A 16,343-nucleotide genomic window follows, 5' to 3' on the forward strand; every position below is an offset into this window, starting at 1 on the left:
GCTGGGACCCACCAGGGCACCCGCACAGTCAAGTGAAGCCCTGGGGGTCCCCTCGCTGGGGCCTGGCTTGAGGGGGGTGCAGGGCCGGGGGTGGCTCAGATCCAGCCAGCTCTGCGGGGCGGCAGCCTCTCCACAACTCGAGAATTTTTTAGAGGTGTCCCAAGGTCAGAGTGAAGCTGAATCAAGATCTGGCAGCTCATGTTTTAATCCTTCACCAAGCCAGCAGAGGCGGGAGCCCCTTCAAGGGCCTGACTTCAGGGCTGCCCCAGGGCCCAGCCGGCCTGGGCCAGGCCCACTGCCCCCTACACCTGTTTCCTGGCGTCCTCCTTGGCTCAGGCTCAGCCCCCCAGCCAGGCGCGAGCACCTGAGGGCCCTGGTTCCACCCCTGTCGGGGCCCGGGCTGGAGGGGGCACCGATCGGGGCTGGGGGTGCCCCTCGCTCCCCCGGCCCAGCATTCTATCCTCAGCTGCCCGATGGCCCTCCTGGGGCTGCCTGTCCTCCGGGCCTGGTGACACTGCCCACTAACCTGCCCTCTGCACAACAGTCTCTCCCTGGGCCAACGGGAGAGCTCCCCAGTCCCTGCCGTGCTCAGGGCTTCTGCACCATCTCGCCCGCTGCAGGGCCTCCACCCCTGACTCGGTCGCGGCCCCGGGAGCTGGCCGCTCACTCAGCCTCACAGTCAGCCCTTCTGAGAGCAGTGGTTCTCAAAGTGGGGTCCTCGCACCCCACAGGTCCCCAGGAACCTTCCGGAGGGCCCATGAAAACCATCCCCGCCATAATTCTGAGATGGTGAATGGGGTTTCCCAGAAGTCTCTGCCATGTGATGACTTGTGGCTGCCTGGGTACTTGTGTCTTATATATGCCTCCGTTTTAGCCTCCAAGACACTAAATATCGACAGCTTTACCCTCAAGGACTTTAATGGGCTCCTGAAGCCTTGGGAACCGCTGCTGGGGGTCGTGGGGAAGCCACCCGGAGCCCCACCCGGTCCCCCACCGCCAGCTCAGCTTCCACCTCCTTCCCAGGAGTGCTGCCCACCTGGGGTGTGGACGACACCAGGAACCCGTGGGGGCTGTGGCCGCGGGCTGGACGCAGGATCCCTGGGTAGCCACGGGAAAGTCCTGGGGTCCTGAGGGTGCTCGGGGTGCCGACGCCCCCATGGATGCCGGGAGCTCGAGCAGGCCCAGGGAGGCCTGGGCCCAGATCCCTGCCGCCCCTTTGACTCCACCCTGCATGGACACCAGGGGCACAGCAGGTGTCAGACCCGGTGGGGGGCACTTCCCGGACCCACCCTCGTCTCCCCACCGTGCAAGGGGGACCTGGGCCCAGCCTCAGGGCACCGCCCTCCTGAACGGCGACATTCTCCGTCCTCGCTTCCCCCGGGAGCCCGTGACCCTGGCAGCGTCTGTGCCCAGCGTGAAGGCGGCCTCTGAACACAGACGCCGGGGGCAGGACGGGCAGGACGGGCAGTGCGCTGGCCTTGGCCCACCCCCGGTGCCCGGCTGACCCCGATTCCCAGGGAGGCCAGCGTGTGCACAGCCTGGGGCCAGGAGGAGAGGGGACCCTGCAGCCCCTCAGGACCTCCCGTGGACTCCCCTCGCTGCAGCCAGGGGCTCGTTTTCACTCTTGCTCCCATCGCAGGCTGACGAATGGCTTTGGTTTGATCCCGATTCTAACTGGGCCAGGCCTAAAAGGAGAACACCCCGGGGTGGACGGGTCCCTCGGCCACCAGTGAAGCGCCGGAGAGGCCCAGGGCAGGCGAGGCCGGGTTACCCAGGCGGGGCCGTCGGGAAGCACAGGGCGCCCCGTCAGATTGGAATTGCTGAACAACAAATACCGTTTTAGTGTGAGTGTGTCCCAAATACTGCACGGGACACGCTCACACCGAAGTTATTTCTTGTTTATTTGAAATTTAAATTTATCTGGACAATCTGTACTTTTATTGGCTAAATCCGGCCACCCTGCCTTGGAAACCCACCCAGCCTTCCGCATACCCCCAGGGAGGTGAGCCCCCAGACACCAGCCGCCTCCTCGCGGCCGATGCACCCTTCATGTGCGTTCCAAGGCCCACCACACTCTGGGGTTTGGGGGAAGGCGCCAGCAGCTCTCCGAGCTGGCAGTGGGCCACGGGGCCTCTCTCCCAGCCGGCTGCTTCCGTTCCATCCTCACCGGAATATCAGCCCCAAAACAGCAGGTCCACAGCCCTGGAACCTGTGACCTCATGTTGCAAAAAGAACTTTGCAGTTGTGATTCGGCCAAAGCTCTTGTGATGGAGAGACTGCCCTGGGCCATCTGTGTGGGCCAAAATGCCACCCAGGGGTCTTTCTCTGAGGGAGGCGGTGGGGGAGAGGCCGTGGGAAACAGGCAGATATGGGGGCGACACGGCTACAGTGCAACGAGATGGTGGCCACCAGAGGCTGAAGGAGGCGGGAGCTTCGGCAGCCTGCGGGGAGAGCGCAGCCCTCCCCCCACCCGACCCCAGCCCAGGGAGATGGACCTCACACTTCCAGCCTCCAGGACAGGGCGAACGTGCTTGCTTGGCTTCAAGCCACCCTGTCCGTGGTGCTTCGTCTCGGCAGCCACAGGACACCACCAAGCAACAAGGGCACGGAGCAGGGCCTGCCTGGCTCTGGGCCGGGGAAAGGGGTGGGTGGACAGTCCCTCGTGGAGACGTGTCCCAGGATGGAATCCTGGCCCAGACATGTCGGGACCGCAGAGAAGCCCTGAGGCCCCAGCCCCACTGACGGACAATGCTGGCCCCCCAGCTTCTGGGGCCAGCGCCCCTGCACACCTTGCTTGGCACTCCCTGGGGCAGGACATGGACCAGGCTTGGCCTCCAGCCGCAGGGGAGCTGGGCTGCCGGAGACATGGGGGTCTGGGACCTGGGCCAAGAAGCGCCCCAGGGCCCCTGGACCCCAAAACATTCGGTGCCCTCCTTCCTTGCTCTGCATACCCCATGGGGCTGCTCCAAAACCACCCCAGGCAGCCCAAGCCTCCAGTGGGGGCAGGGACACTTGCGGGCTGTCCACCACCCCGCCTCTGTGGGCAGAAGGACACTTGTCCTGGTCACCTGGCAGGGGCGCAGGATACTGGGCGGGACACCTGCACACGCTGGGGGGGAAGGGGTGGCACCGGCGGGTTCTAAGGAGAGCCCCCTCCCCGCGGGGCGTCCCCCTCCCCACGGACACGCAGGCTCAGGCGAGCTGGGGGCCGCGCAGTTTATTGGTAAAACGGACTCGGGGCGCCACGGACGGGGGCGCGGAAGCCTGGGGACGGCGGGGGACGCTTTTCCTCTTGAAGAACTTCCACTGGACCTTGATGGCGAGCATCCAGTCGCGGACCGAGAGCCTCTGGCATGCGGAGGTGCAGGCATGCGCGCGGGGGGCGGGGCCGCGCGGGGGGCGGGGCGGGGCGGGGGGCCGGGGGCGGGGCGCGGCGCCGCCGGGAGGGGCCGCGCCGCGGGCGCCCGCGCTTCACTTGCCCGCCTTCTGCGCCTTCTGCGCCGACTTGGTGACCTTGCCGGCCCCGCCGCTCTTCTTCTCCACGTTCTTGATGACACCCACGGCCACCGTCTGCCGCATGTCGCGCACGGCGAAGCGGCCTGCGGGGAGGGGCGGGGAGGGGGCTGGGGCCACGGCCACGGGCCGCCCGCCGGATGCAGCGCGCAGGCGCACTCGGCGCACGCAGCATCCTCCCCGGCGGCGCGGGCCGCGCGCCCGGTTCCTGCGTCCAGGTGGGGCGGTGAGGGACCTCATTTCTGCAACGCTCTTGGCTCCTTGTGCGGCGGGAATGATTAGCCCTCAGGACTCAGCCCGAGGCGTTATGGGACGATTAGGTGAGACAAAATATGGAAACGTCCCAAGAACATGATGGAGCAGGGGACGCCCTTTTAGCAACTGCGGAGCGACCCAGCATGAGGCAGCCCTCCGATAGAGGTCTGGGAGCTTCCACTTTGGGTGGTCCAGCTCGGTCACCCTAATTCTGCTGCTGAGGACCCTGGACAAGTCACTTATGGGGTTTTCATCTGCAGAGCGGAGCCCAGCCCACCACAGCCTGGCACAGCCACTGCACTCAATGACATGGAGCCCATGGGTCTCCTGCTAAGCTCTGAGCTCACGAAGAGGCACATCATAGTGCAGGACCTCCCCGCCACCACCTGTAGCCCTGTGCCCTGCTGGGACCAGCTGCTAGTCCCCCAGGTGGCACCTGCCCAGTGGCACCTCCCTCAACCACCCCCACTCACCGAGAGGTGGGTACTGGGAGAAGCTCTCCACACACATGGGCTTTCCTGGAACCATTTCCACAATAGCTGCGTCACCTGACTTCAGGGACTTGGGGTTGTCCTCCAGCTTCTTGCCAGATCGCCGGTCGATCTTCTCCTTCAGCTCGGCAAACTTGCAAGCGATATGTGCCGTGTGGCAGTCGATGACCGGCGAGTAGCCGGCGCTGATCTGCCCAGGGTGGTTCAGGATGATGACCTGAGAGCCACACACAGAGGTTAGGCACCTCCAAGGCCGTCCCGGGCGTCCACCTCCCAGGGCCCCAGCTGCTGACTGCAGAGGATGCTCAGATGATGCAGCCCCCCTGGGACCGCGGCCCCTGAGGGCCTCACTAAGCATTCGGCAAAGCAAAGGAGATAAACAACTGACAGCAGCTTGAAAGGGTGGGAGGTTGTACTTATGCTGTCAGCCCCCCAGCACTAACCAGGCATTGACAAGATTACGCCTCAATTATTGCATCTCGATTATGTCTCAATGATGCTAATTTTTTATTTTCAGGAAGAATGTGGGGCCTCAAAGGCTGATGGTCCCACGAGCACCACAGCAGGCACAGGACCGCAATGGACGCGTGGGGCAACGGGGCCTGGGCCTGGCCCAGCCTCTCCTCTTTCTGCCGGGGGACCTGAGCCTGGTCACCCACAGAAGGGGGCTGCGTCCCCCAGGCCCAGGCTGGGTGGGTGTCAAGGCACAGCAGCAGCTGCACCTCACTGGCAACACCGTTACCGCCCTGGGGGCCCCGGCACCCGCATAGCCCGCACACCTGGGAGGTGAACTGGGCGGCCTCCTGCGGCGGGTCGGACTTGCTGTCCCCGCACACGTTGCCCCGGCGGATGTCCTTGACGGACACATTCTTCACGTTGAAGCCGACGTTGTCACCGGGCAGGGCCTCGCTTAGGGCCTCGTGGTGCATCTCCACTGACTTCACCTCCGTCGTGATGTTCACGGGCGCGAATGTCACCACCATGCTCGGCCGCAGGATGCCCGTCTCCACGCGGCCCACCGGCACCGTGCCGATGCCTGGGCCGAGAGGAGGGGCCGTGAGGGATGGGCAGGGCAATCGGGGGAGGCTGGACACCAACTGGTCCTCTGGGCAGGGCTGGGAGTGTGGCCATGTGGAGGGAGGGAGGGAGGGGAGCCCCCAGACAGGTCAGAGCCTCGGGCCCAAGTGGAAGCATCCCCTGGACACGGAGGGCAAAGAAGAGACCAGGAGAGAGAGAAACAAGTCGAAGGGGAAGGGCCAGGCACAGTGGGCAAGGATAGCGGGGCGGGGGCAGCATTACCCCACAGAGGGAACACTGTGGGGACCCCCCCCATGTGAGGACCTCTCTTCTCTGTGGGGACCCTTCCTAGGTCCCTCCTCTCTGTGGGAACCCCCCTGGGTCCCTCCTCTCTATAGGGGCCCCTCCTCTCTGGGGGCACCCCCTGGGTTCCTCCTCTCTGTGGGGTCCCCTCCTCGTGGCCCTGAGATGGCAGCATCAGAGCGAGTCATGGACCCCTCCACCTGTGAGCCCCTGGGACTGCTCCTGCCGTGGCCCTGGCTGGCCCTGCCCACAGAGGGGCCCCTGGGCCCACCTCTGAAGCTGCCTCCTTGGGGCGCTGTCACTGAAGGGGCATCGTGCTGCCGGCACCTCGTGTGGATCTGCTCACACCCAGTTGTGCCTCTGCTGAGCGGGCATCTTGTCTACCCCAGGGTGGGGAGGGAGTGTTGCCAGCCCTGCCGCCCTCAGTGGTGATGGAGACATAGTGGCACAACCACGGCTGAGCCTGGCAGCTGTCCCCTCAGCTGGGGTAAGGGTGGCACCCCACCTGCACACAGGCCCATCATCTCTGGCTAGTACCCCCATTGGTGCCCCTCCATATGCACCTCACACCTGTTTACAGGTTATGTTTCGTATCTTGAACAATATTTCTCATTCCGGGAGTGGGACTGAGTCTCCCCATGGAAGTGGGTGCTCCCAGTGTGGGGGTGATGGGGGGCATGTATGACTCACCCTGTGCACCAGCTCCTAGCACGGGATTGAGCTCTCACTTGGAGGGAGAGAAACCCTAGTAAATGCTGGATGGATAGATGGACAGATGGATGAATGGACAGGTGAGTAGTGGATGGATGGATAGCTGGATGGATGGATGGGTGGGCAGGTGGAAGGACACATGGGTGGGTGGGTGGAAGGATGGGTGGGTAGTGGATGGATGGATGGATGGATGGATGGACAGATGGATAGACAGATCAGTGGGTGGGTTGAAGGACAGGTGGGTAGTGGATGGATGGATGGATGGACAGACGGATGGACAGATGGGTGGGTGGGTTGAAGGATAGGTGGGTAGTGGATGGATGGATGGATGGACGGACAGATGGATAGACAGATGGGTGGGCAGGTGGAAGGACACATGGGTGGGTGGGTTGAAGGACAGGTGGGTAGTGGATGGATGGATGGATGGATGGACAGACGGATGGACGGATGGGTGGGTGGGTTGAAGTATAGGTGGGTAGTGGGTGGATGGATGGATGGATGGATGGACAGATGGATGGATGGATGGATGGGTGGGTTAAAGGAGAAGTGGGTAGTGGATGGATGGACAGACGCATAGGGGGATGGATAGAAGGGGGTGGGTGGCCCCCAGAAAGTGCAGCATGTGAGGTCAGGCAGAGATGACCCAGTCCCTGGAGACCCTTGTCAGGAGCTGAGGGTCTCAGCTGAGGGTCCAAGGGGTAGAGCCGGCGGTGGGGGGGCGATGGATGGGGTGGTGCCTGCTGTGGGGCGGCGAGCACAGGGGCCTTCACTCACCACCAATCTTGTACACGTCCTGCAGTGGCAGGCGCAGGGGCTTGTCGGTGGGACGTGTGGGGGGCAAGATGGTGTCCAGGGCCTCGAGCAGGGACACGCCACTGGCATTCCCTTCCTTGCGTTCCACTTTCCAGCCCTTGAACCACGGCATCTGGGCAGGACAAGGAGGAATGCCTGATGGCAGAGACGCAGACCACTGGCGCCCTCCCCACAGCCCAGCGCACTGACCCTGGGTGAGGGGAGCCCACAGCCCTGGCCTCCTGGGGATCTGTGGGTGTCACTCTCAGGTCAGGAGCAGCAGCCTGACGGAGACCCCGGCTGAAGGAGGTCAGGCCCGGTGGGGGCCCAGCCCTGCCCCGCCCCCGCCCCCCGCTGCTGCTGCCTGACTGTGCACCCGGCTTTGCTTCCCATCCTCTGAGCTGGGGAATGGCTCCATCCGCCAGCCCCCCCCAGCCCCAGCTCACACGTGCACCTCAGGGACCTGGGGAAAGAGACCTTGTCTTGGAAAGAGGGGGGGACAAAGGAGAGGGAAGGAGGAGGATGCCCCTGGGGCTCCCGGACTGGGCCAGCAGGGAGCCCCCAGCCCTGCCCTCCTCCCTGGCACCCCAGCTCCCTCGCCAGCAGCGGGTCCCTGGGTGAGCAGCCGGGGCAGGAGAGGCCAGAGTGGCCGATGGCTGGGCTGTGGACCCCGGAGGCTCTGGCCACACCACTGCGCCCACCCATCTCCAGGCTCGGCAGCCCCCCCACGAGGGCTCCCCCTGAGAGGGAGCTCGCACCTGCCCCCGCCACAGCTCACTGGGCCCAGCTGCCACAGGCAGGGAGGAGAAGGGGCAGCCATATCCCAGGTCACTCCCGGGGACCCTGTATCCTCCTACCTCCATGTTCCCGGCTCAAGTACAGCCCCCAAGACACCCAAGTTCAAGCAGGTGCCTCCTGGAGACCAGGGACCCTGGGAGCCAGCCGAGAGCCAGTGGGGAGCAGGGACCGGGCTGGCCTCAGACCTCCCCACTGGACCAGGGAAAACCTGCATGTCCCGGAGCCCATTCCTGCTCCCGGACTCTGCACGAGGTGCCGGGGCCGGGACAATGGGCTGGGCAGAGGCTGGGGCTCCCGGAGAAGGAGCATGTGGGCTGGGGGTGCCATCCCCCCAGGCATCAGGCTGGGGGAACAGCTCAGAGAAGGCACCCGGGGCCTCTGCCAGCCTCAGGGGAGCTGAGCAGGAGGCCCGACGCCCGGCTCCCCCGGGGGCCCTACGGGGAAAGGACACTCAGGAGGCCCCGGCTCCCCCCAGCCCTGCCCCCAGCCGACCCCCGCCGGGCACTCACGTTGGGCGAGGGCTCCAGCATGTTGTCACCGTGCCAGCCGGAGATGGGCACGAAGGGCACGGTGGCCGGGTTGTAGCCGATCTTCTTGATGTAGGCGCTGACCTCCTTGACGATCTCGTCGTAGCGCTTCTCGCTGTAGGGCGGCTCGGTGGAGTCCATCTTGTTGACGCCCACGATGAGCTGCTTCACGCCCAGCGTGTAGGCCAGCAGCGCGTGCTCCCGGGTTTGCCCGTTCTTGGAGATGCCCGCCTCGAACTCGCCCACACCCGCGGCCACGATCAGCACCGCGCAGTCCGCCTGCCGCAGATCAGGGGCGAGCGCCAGCCAGGCTGGAGGTGGGCACCGCCGCCCTGGGGGCACGCACCCGGCTCCACCCCCACGGCCTGGGCCCGGGGCTCGGCCTCCCTCCCCCATCTGCCGGCTGCGCGGGTCCGGCTGGGGCGGCACGAGGACAGAGGACAGCCACAGGTGCAAAAGCAGCTTGGAGGCAGGACAGCTCAGGGACGAGGACGAGGCTGATGTTTTGTCCTGCCGTCTGCATCGGCGTTGGCGTCTGTCCAGGACGGGGCAGTGCACCTTTCTGTCGTGCTGACCCGCCCCCCCCACCCCAGCCTCGGCACCTGTCTGTCCACTCCCGTCTGCTCTGCCTGGTGTGCCCCCGACATGTCTGGGTGCCTGTGTCCTAAGCCCACGTGGGCACCCCTGCCTGACTGGCACACCGGGGCCTGCACTCAGGTCTTGGGGGGCTCTGCACCGGTGGAGGGGCTGACCCTGAGCTCAGTGTGGAAGGGGGAGGATGCACGTCCCTCGCGAGGGACAGCGGAGACCCAGCACCCCCGCAGTGGCCACGGCCCGGCTCCACCGCACCCTGCCCACCTGCGACGTGCCGGTGATCATGTTCTTGATGAAGTCGCGGTGGCCGGGGGCATCGATGATGGTGATGTAGTACTTGGTGGTCTCGAACTTCCACAGCGAGATGTCGATGGTGATGCCGCGCTCCCGCTCGGCCTTCAGCTTGTCCAGCACCCAGGCGTACTTGAAGGAGCCCTTCCCCATCTGGAGGAGGGCGGCAGCAGGGCATGGGCTCAGCCCAGAGACCCCAGGGTGCTGCCCCCACCCTGGGAATGAGGGGTGGCCCTGGGACCTCTGCAGGACACCCCCCTCACGGGCCAGACCCCAGCCCTGACCCCGGCCCTGCAGGGTCCCTCAGCAGAAGCCGCTTTGCTCACCTGCCGGCTCTGGGGGGAGCTGCCCGGGAGCACTAAGCCCTCTTCTGGAGGGGGGCCCCCTTTCCTGAAGCTAAGGACCCCAATATCCCTGCACTAGTCAACCAGAGGCCAATAACGCCTGAGATTTTTGGCTGTCCAATTGCCCCTCTGCTCTGTAGAAAAGCAAAGCAAAGATGCGAATGCGGTCGCCTGCGGGAGGCTTTCCAGCTCTTTCTAGGGCCCGGCCTGGCCGGGGGAGGCTCCGAGGAGTGCCCAGGCGCCCCCTCCCCTGGCTCAGCCACCCATTCAGGCAAGGCGGGGGCTCTGCCCTCAGCAGACACCCGAGCTGACACCTCCGGGGCAGCGGCTCCTGGAAAGGGACCCCCACTGCCAGGGGCCAGGGTGAGGGGGGGCACAGCGAGGTCACTGCCCAGCAGGGGAGATGCCTGGGGAGGGCTCTATCCAGCCCAGAAATCCACCGGCCCAGCAGGGACCAGAATCAGACTCCCCGCAAACACCCCCTCCCTCCCCAAGCGCCAGCCCCGCAGGGAAGGAGTGACGCAGCTCCTGGGCCAGGGATGTGGCTCAGAGGGCCCCATCCCCAGGCAGGGCCGGCCCAGGCCAGCAGCCCCTCCAGAGCTCAGGGGTTGGGGGAGGGGCAGAGGGCAGTGCCAACCTCCACCCAGGGGTCTCGGCCATGCCCAGAAGGGCCACCAGCACCCAGTCCAACACTGCTGCCCTGGAGAAGCCTCCAGGTCCTGCCGAGAATGGAGCTGGTGGGCCAGCTGCCCATCACCCAGCTATTAATAGCAGCCCGCGCCCTGGCCCAGCTCTGGGACAAGGAAGGGCAGCACCACCTCCAGCCCCAGGCCCTGGGCTTGCAGGAGCCCAAAACCCAGGGGTGGTGGGATAAGGCTCGAGCCCCTCCAGCACTGGGCCCAGGCCAGAGTCCCAGGGCCCAGCTGTCCACAGTGGGTGGGGCAGGAATGCCACCGCCCAGGCCACCTCTCCGCTGGGACGCCAGCCGGACAGCTCCACGCCCCTCTCCCCCAAGGGCATCTGCGGGAGGCCACCCCCCGCTCCCAAGGCCCCTCGTGCAGTTGTCCATCTGGAGCCTCGGGGACGCCACCCCCACCCCAAGCCTCTGGGCCCTGCGGCCCCGGAGGAAGTAAACCGAGTCGTGCCACGCGGACAGCCAGCCCGCTCACCTCAGCCGCCTCCTTCTCGAACTTCTCAATGGTTCTCCTGTCGATGCCCCCGCATTTGTAGATGAGGTGGCCTGTGGTGGTGGACTTGCCCGAGTCCACGTGCCCGATGACCACGATGTTGATATGGGTCTTCTCTTTGCCCATTCTGCCGGGGGGGGGCTGGCACGACCTGGAGTGCTCTGGCAAGGGGCAAGGAGGGCTCTGAGCCTGGAGTCTGTGGCGCCCGTTGGGAGAGGCAGGTGATGGGGAGCCTCAGGGGGGACCCTGCCAAGAGGCTGCCCTGGCCCCTGCGGGGGCTCAGTCCCTGATCACAGGCCTCACCCCCCCTACCGAGGCTGGGGCCAAGCCCCATGCTTGGTGGGGGAGGGGAGAGCAAGGTAGGGAGCCCGGGCTGTGCACTACCAACACCCCCCACTTTGGCTGTAAACATCTGGGCATCAGGGTTCAAAGAGACCCGGCCTTGCTAAGAAACCCCGGGCTGGGGAGCCCCACGGCCGCCTCCCCCCACCCTCGCGGCCGTCCCCCGCCCGGCGGCTGTCTCCCCAGGGCCTGGACGATGAGTCACCTCAGCGGCGCTCGCTGCCCGTCCTCGCCGCCTGTCCCCCTCCCCCCGCCACAGCCTGGGCCAGGGACACTGGTCCCCAGCTCTGCCCGCTGCCACCGGGAAGACGGTCAGTTCTCCCCACTCCTCCTCCTCAAACAGGGACGGCGCCATCTTCGTCTCCATCCCTGCGTGGCTGTCAGGCACCCGGCGGCAGGGGGGGGGCAGGCTGGGCCTAAGCGCCAGCGGGGACGATCGGGTGCCCACACGACGGCCCAGAAACGCTCGGGCCTCCCTGGGTCTGGGAAGGCGCAGACAGCAGGGCTGGGAAGTGGGGGTCCCTAATCCGGCCAGAGGAGGGGAACAGCCTCCAGAAGTCCAGCTCGGCAGGTGCCTGGTGGGGGGAGGGGGCCCCGGAGAGCCGGAGGCCGGGACTGCGCCCCCACCCCCATCACAGCCCCCGCCCCCACCAGAGACCGGGAGCCGCCCAGACAGCCCAGGAGGGAAAGATGCCAGGATGGGGGGCGTCCCGGGGTGTGGGTGAGGCTCCCTCTCCAGAGCCCTCGACCGCCGCCCCTGCCCGCAGCACTGGCGACCCTGGCCCAATCCCTGCAGGCTTCAGCGGGCCCCAAGGTCACCGCGACCGGGAGATCGCGCAGCCCAGGGGGTCGCCCGGCGCCGCCGCCGCGGAGTAAACAAGCCCCCCACCCACCACGCCGGCCCTCGCGGGGTCGCCGCCGAGCCGGGGCGCAGGAGGCGCAGGAGGGCGGCCGAGGCCCCGTTGGCCCAAGGACGCGTCCCCTGGAGCGGAGCCCGGCGGAAAGCGGGGGGCGAGGGCGGGGACCAGGAGGTGGCGCGTCCTTACCCGGAGCCGAGGTACCAGCCAGAGGGACTGGCCGCGCCGGCGCCGGCGGTTTTATCTCTCCGGGAGGGAGGGGGTCCACCTATTGACGGCGCGGGCGCAATGCACCGCGCCCCTGCAGCACGGCACTGCGGCACCGGGGGCGGGGCCGGGGGCGGGGCCGAGGACCACGGCGAGGGGCGCCCGGGGAGGGGCGAGGGGCCGCAGCAGGCGGCGAGCTACAAAGGCACCGGGAGGGAGACGGACGGGCAGACAAACAGGCAGAGGCGGGGCTGGAGGAGGGGGAAGGGGGGAGGAGGGAGAGGAGGGGGAGGATGGGGGGAGGAGGGAGAGAGAGCAGGATGCTCAGATACCCAGTCAGAGAGAGGAGGCGAAAGCATCCAGGGTTCTGGAGCCAGGGCCACCCTGCAGGGGAAGGAATCCCCAGAGTGAGGCTGCCGGGGTCCAGGGGGTGGGGTGGGGTGCTGGGGAGCAGCCCTGGCCCTGCACTGGGTGATCAGCCTGATTCCAGCCCCTGCCCCACAGTCGTGTTGCGGCCCTCCGGGCGCACCCCTCGCTGTAGCCCACCCAGAGGCTCTTTTCCACCCTTAATCCCTGCCAGTGCAGGATCTGCTCTGGATGAATTATGGGCCCTTGATGGTTCCCCCCAAAACACCGATATCCGGAGGGGGAGCCCTGGATGCACACAGGGTGGGGGTCCCAGAAACAGCATGGGCCATGTTGGCAAATAGATCCCAAAGTGAGCCCAGGGCCAGGAGCCTTTGGCCCCCTGCTGTCCCCAGCCCTGGCTGGGTGAGCACAGCCGGCACCCAGAGGATGGCCCGGGCAGCATTGGCTCAGTGCCCAGGGACAAGCATGCAACGTCCTGGACAGGGGGTGCCCATGGTCAGAGTGTGGCCTGGTGGGGGTGCCTGAGGCCAGTAGAAGAGATGATCCCTAGGGCTTGCCCTCGGGACAGTCTGGTGGGCCATGGTGGGCTGCATGCTGGCTGACCCCAGGGCTGCTCCACGCTGCCCTCTGATGGGCAATGGACGCTCAGGAGGAAGTTGTCAAAGACCCACCGTCACAAAGGAAAGGACAGCTGGGGTCTCCTAGAAGCTGGGGTGAGCACCACCAGGCTCCGTGGGGACTCCTGCCTTGTGGAGGGGGCAGAGGGGAGCCAGGAGCCAGCCGGCACCGAGGCCCAGTGTGGGGCCAGGGTGGGTGGGGTCTGCTCCGGTGGGGACACTGGGGGTCCTGAGTAGACAGGCTTCGTGGGGGGAATGTGGCACTGGGTGTTGGGTGAGACCGAGGCCGGGAGCTTCCCCTGGAGCCCCACCATGTCATCTCACCCTCCACATCACAACGAATCCACCTTCCCTGAGGCCAGCTGCCCACTCACCCCGCTCTGGAGGGTCTGTCTGCGGGGTCCCAGGACACGTGTGTGGAGCCGGCAGGACCAGGCCCTGCCCTCGGACTCTCGACAAAGCCACAGGTGCCTGCGGGACCCTCAAGCCACCAGGACATGCAGTGGTGGCGGGCGCCAGCCAGAGTCGGGACAGCGGGACAGCGGCACGGGTGGGCGGGAGGGAAGGGGGCCCGGAGCTGGGGTTGGGGACCAGTAGGTCAGGTCTCTGGCCGGGGGCAGGGGCTTCCCCTGGTCTGCCCCACGGGACCGGGAGGCCGCGTGGGGTTCTCAGATGACCCAGCACCTCCGGGCGCTGCTGAGACTGTCAAACGGGAGCCAAGAGGTAAAAATAAATGAAGCCCTGGCGAGAGGGTGGGGCCCGGCCCGCCCAGCCTGCCCAGCCTGCCCAGCCTCTATATTTAATGCTGACCCTTCTGGCCTGAAGGTCGGGCAGGATTCTGGCCGAGGGATGGAGCTGGGTGTTGGCCAGACGGTGGGGGCTGGAGACAGGGGCAGCCTGGGGACCCCCAGCACCCTGAGATCTGCCATCTGGCACTCGTCCTGCCCTGAGGGCCTGGCCAAACAGCCTCCTCTGCTCCCACTTGCCCTCGGCTCTCGGCTGTCCCCCCGAGACTGGCACAGGCCCCACCTGACCCAGAGGAGTGGCCACTGATGCCGGCCGGCCCGGACAGCACCCGAGCGCCTGACGTGGACCTGGGGAAGACTCCGGGTGCTCCTCCACAAGGCCTCATGCCGCCGGGACACACTGTCGCCCTCGGCCGTGCCGCCTGGCAGGGCCTCGAGAGCCCAGGGTGGCTCGGCTAAACGAGAACTGCAACAGCCGCAAGCCCCACGGGCTCACCGCACATCAGCAAGCACTACGAGGCGGCCGAGACCCCCACGCACAGATACTGCAACCAGCACAGAGAGGCTGAGTCTGTGCTGAAGGTCACACAGCAAGCAGGTGGCTCCAACGGCCTGGGTCAGGCCGTGGCTCCCGACAGAAGCGGGGATCCACCCACAGTGTGGCACCACGTCTGCCCACACCCACCTGTGGCCATAGCCTGTGCCTCCCAGCCCCTCCCCCAGGTCAGGGTTTGGACCCCCCAGTGGATGCCTCCTTCCACTCCTGAGTCACTGGTCTCAGTGGCCCCCATAGCAGCCAAAGGCAAGGGGGAGGAGGGGACACCAGCCAGGTCGGGTGTGGGCTCCACCGGCATTTTCTGGGGAGCAGGACAGAAGGAAGGGGCTACAGTCCTGCCCCTCGTGGCCCCCTTCCCTGGAGCCCCTAGGACCCTTCCACAGAGCTGTTTGGAGAGACCCAGGCAGCCCCCTCTTGGGCTGGCTGGGGTTTCACAGGCCTCGGGAAAGAAGATCCTGCTAAAATTAAGCTTTATCAAGCTGTCAGGCCTGGAAATAAACCCGCCTCCCATTGGCTGTTGGTGATGTCATAGCTGAGCTAATAATAACCTTGGTGCCACCACCTCTGCCTGTGCCTGCCTGGGGGGCACTGCCCGTGCGGGCTCCCCGAGGAGCAGGGGCACTCTGGCGGCCGTTGCCGGCTCCCGAGGTGGCCAGGCCTTGGGGTCAGAGAGGGCTCCTGAGCAGGGTGGGGGTCCCGGCCTCGGGAGGCCCTCACACCCTGGCAGCTCCCTGGCCCCTTGTGGGGGACACAGCCATGATCCTGGACAAGGCCCTTCTGCCCCCCACTGCTCCCTGCAGGGGCACCCGGGTTGCTGAGCAAGGCCTCGAGGCCACAAATCACACGGGCTCCGAGGGGAAGGGCTCACGGCTTCCTCAGAAGGCCAGGTGTCAGCCGGACAACTCACAGCAGCCCGGGACCCTGCAGCAGCCCCCTCAGACCCTGAACCAGACCCCACAGCAGCCCCCACCCCGGGACCCTGCAGCAGCCCCCCCAGGCCCTACAGCAGCCCCCACCCCAGGACCCCACAGCAGCCCCCACCCCGGGACCCCACAGCAGCCCCCTCAGACCCTGAACCAGCACCCCCCAGACCCCACAGCAGTCCCCACCCTGGGACCCCTCAGCAGCCCCCTGGACCCCACAGCAGCCCCCCCCCCGGGACCCCACAGCAGCCCCCACCCCGGGACCCTGCAGCAGCCCCCCCAGACCCTACAACAGTCCCCCAGACCCCACAGCAGCCTCCACCCCGGGATCCTGCAGCAGCCCCCTCAGACCCCACAGCAGTCCCCCCAGACCCCACAGCAGCCCCCCGGACCCCACAGCAGCCCACTAGCCCTCCCTGGGTCTACATAGGCAAAGTGGACCCAGGAGTTGGGGCGACTCACTGGAACCCCAAACATGCCACCCTCTAAACCCCAGTGTCTGGGAGGGTCTGGGAGTTGGAAGACGAGTCTGCCCCCGCCCCCGGGCGCTCCGGGCCTCCAGTGAGCTGCAGCCCCGCAGGGAGCCGTCGCCATGGTGAGGGAGGCAGCTGTGCCGAGGCCACCCCGGGAGGCTGTTCATGCCCGGGGACAGGGGACTGCTCCAGGAGTGGAGGGCGGGGGCCGGGAGAGCTCACGCGGCACGTTCCCCCTTGCACCAACAGGGGAAAAGCCGGCTTTGCCCAGTGGGTGCCCCAAATATCGGGCCCCCAGCTCTGGGTCTCCCGGAATTGGGGGCTCCAGCCTGGCACTGGCAGGAGGCAGTAGCCAAGGACCCCCGACTGAGCCCACTGCAGGCTAGGAGGCCGACTGGGAGCCCAGGGGACACCAGGAGGGGGGCAGACC

The 16,343-nt window shown here is 66.7% G+C and overlaps 2 protein-coding genes across 2 annotated transcripts; one reads left to right on the forward strand and one right to left on the reverse strand.

Moving 5' to 3' along the window:
* Positions 1-1,883: 1,883 nt before the first annotated feature.
* EEF1A2 (eukaryotic translation elongation factor 1 alpha 2) lies at positions 1,884-12,367 on the reverse strand. The gene is made up of 8 exons (XM_037811777.1): positions 12,212-12,367; positions 10,806-10,984; positions 9,266-9,445; positions 8,390-8,686; positions 7,065-7,215; positions 5,039-5,295; positions 4,242-4,476; positions 1,884-3,599 (listed from the first exon to the last, which is right to left on the reverse strand). Exons 2-8 carry the CDS (start codon positions 10,947-10,949, stop codon positions 3,472-3,474), a joined length of 1,392 nt encoding a protein of 463 aa, XP_037667705.1. The 5' UTR covers positions 10,950-10,984; positions 12,212-12,367; the 3' UTR covers positions 1,884-3,471.
* On the forward strand, positions 11,156-12,297 carry LOC119515340 (translation initiation factor IF-2-like). The gene is made up of 4 exons (XM_037811183.1): positions 11,156-11,182; positions 11,247-11,365; positions 11,425-11,476; positions 11,962-12,297. The coding sequence occupies exons 1-4, from the start codon at positions 11,156-11,158 to the stop codon at positions 12,295-12,297; spliced, it is 534 nt and encodes a 177-aa protein (XP_037667111.1).
* Positions 12,368-16,343: the final 3,976 nt, after the last annotated feature.

Source organism: Choloepus didactylus, chromosome 19 (genome assembly GCF_015220235.1).
Source record: "Choloepus didactylus isolate mChoDid1 chromosome 19, mChoDid1.pri, whole genome shotgun sequence".
Taxonomy (NCBI): domain Eukaryota; kingdom Metazoa; phylum Chordata; class Mammalia; order Pilosa; family Megalonychidae; genus Choloepus; species Choloepus didactylus.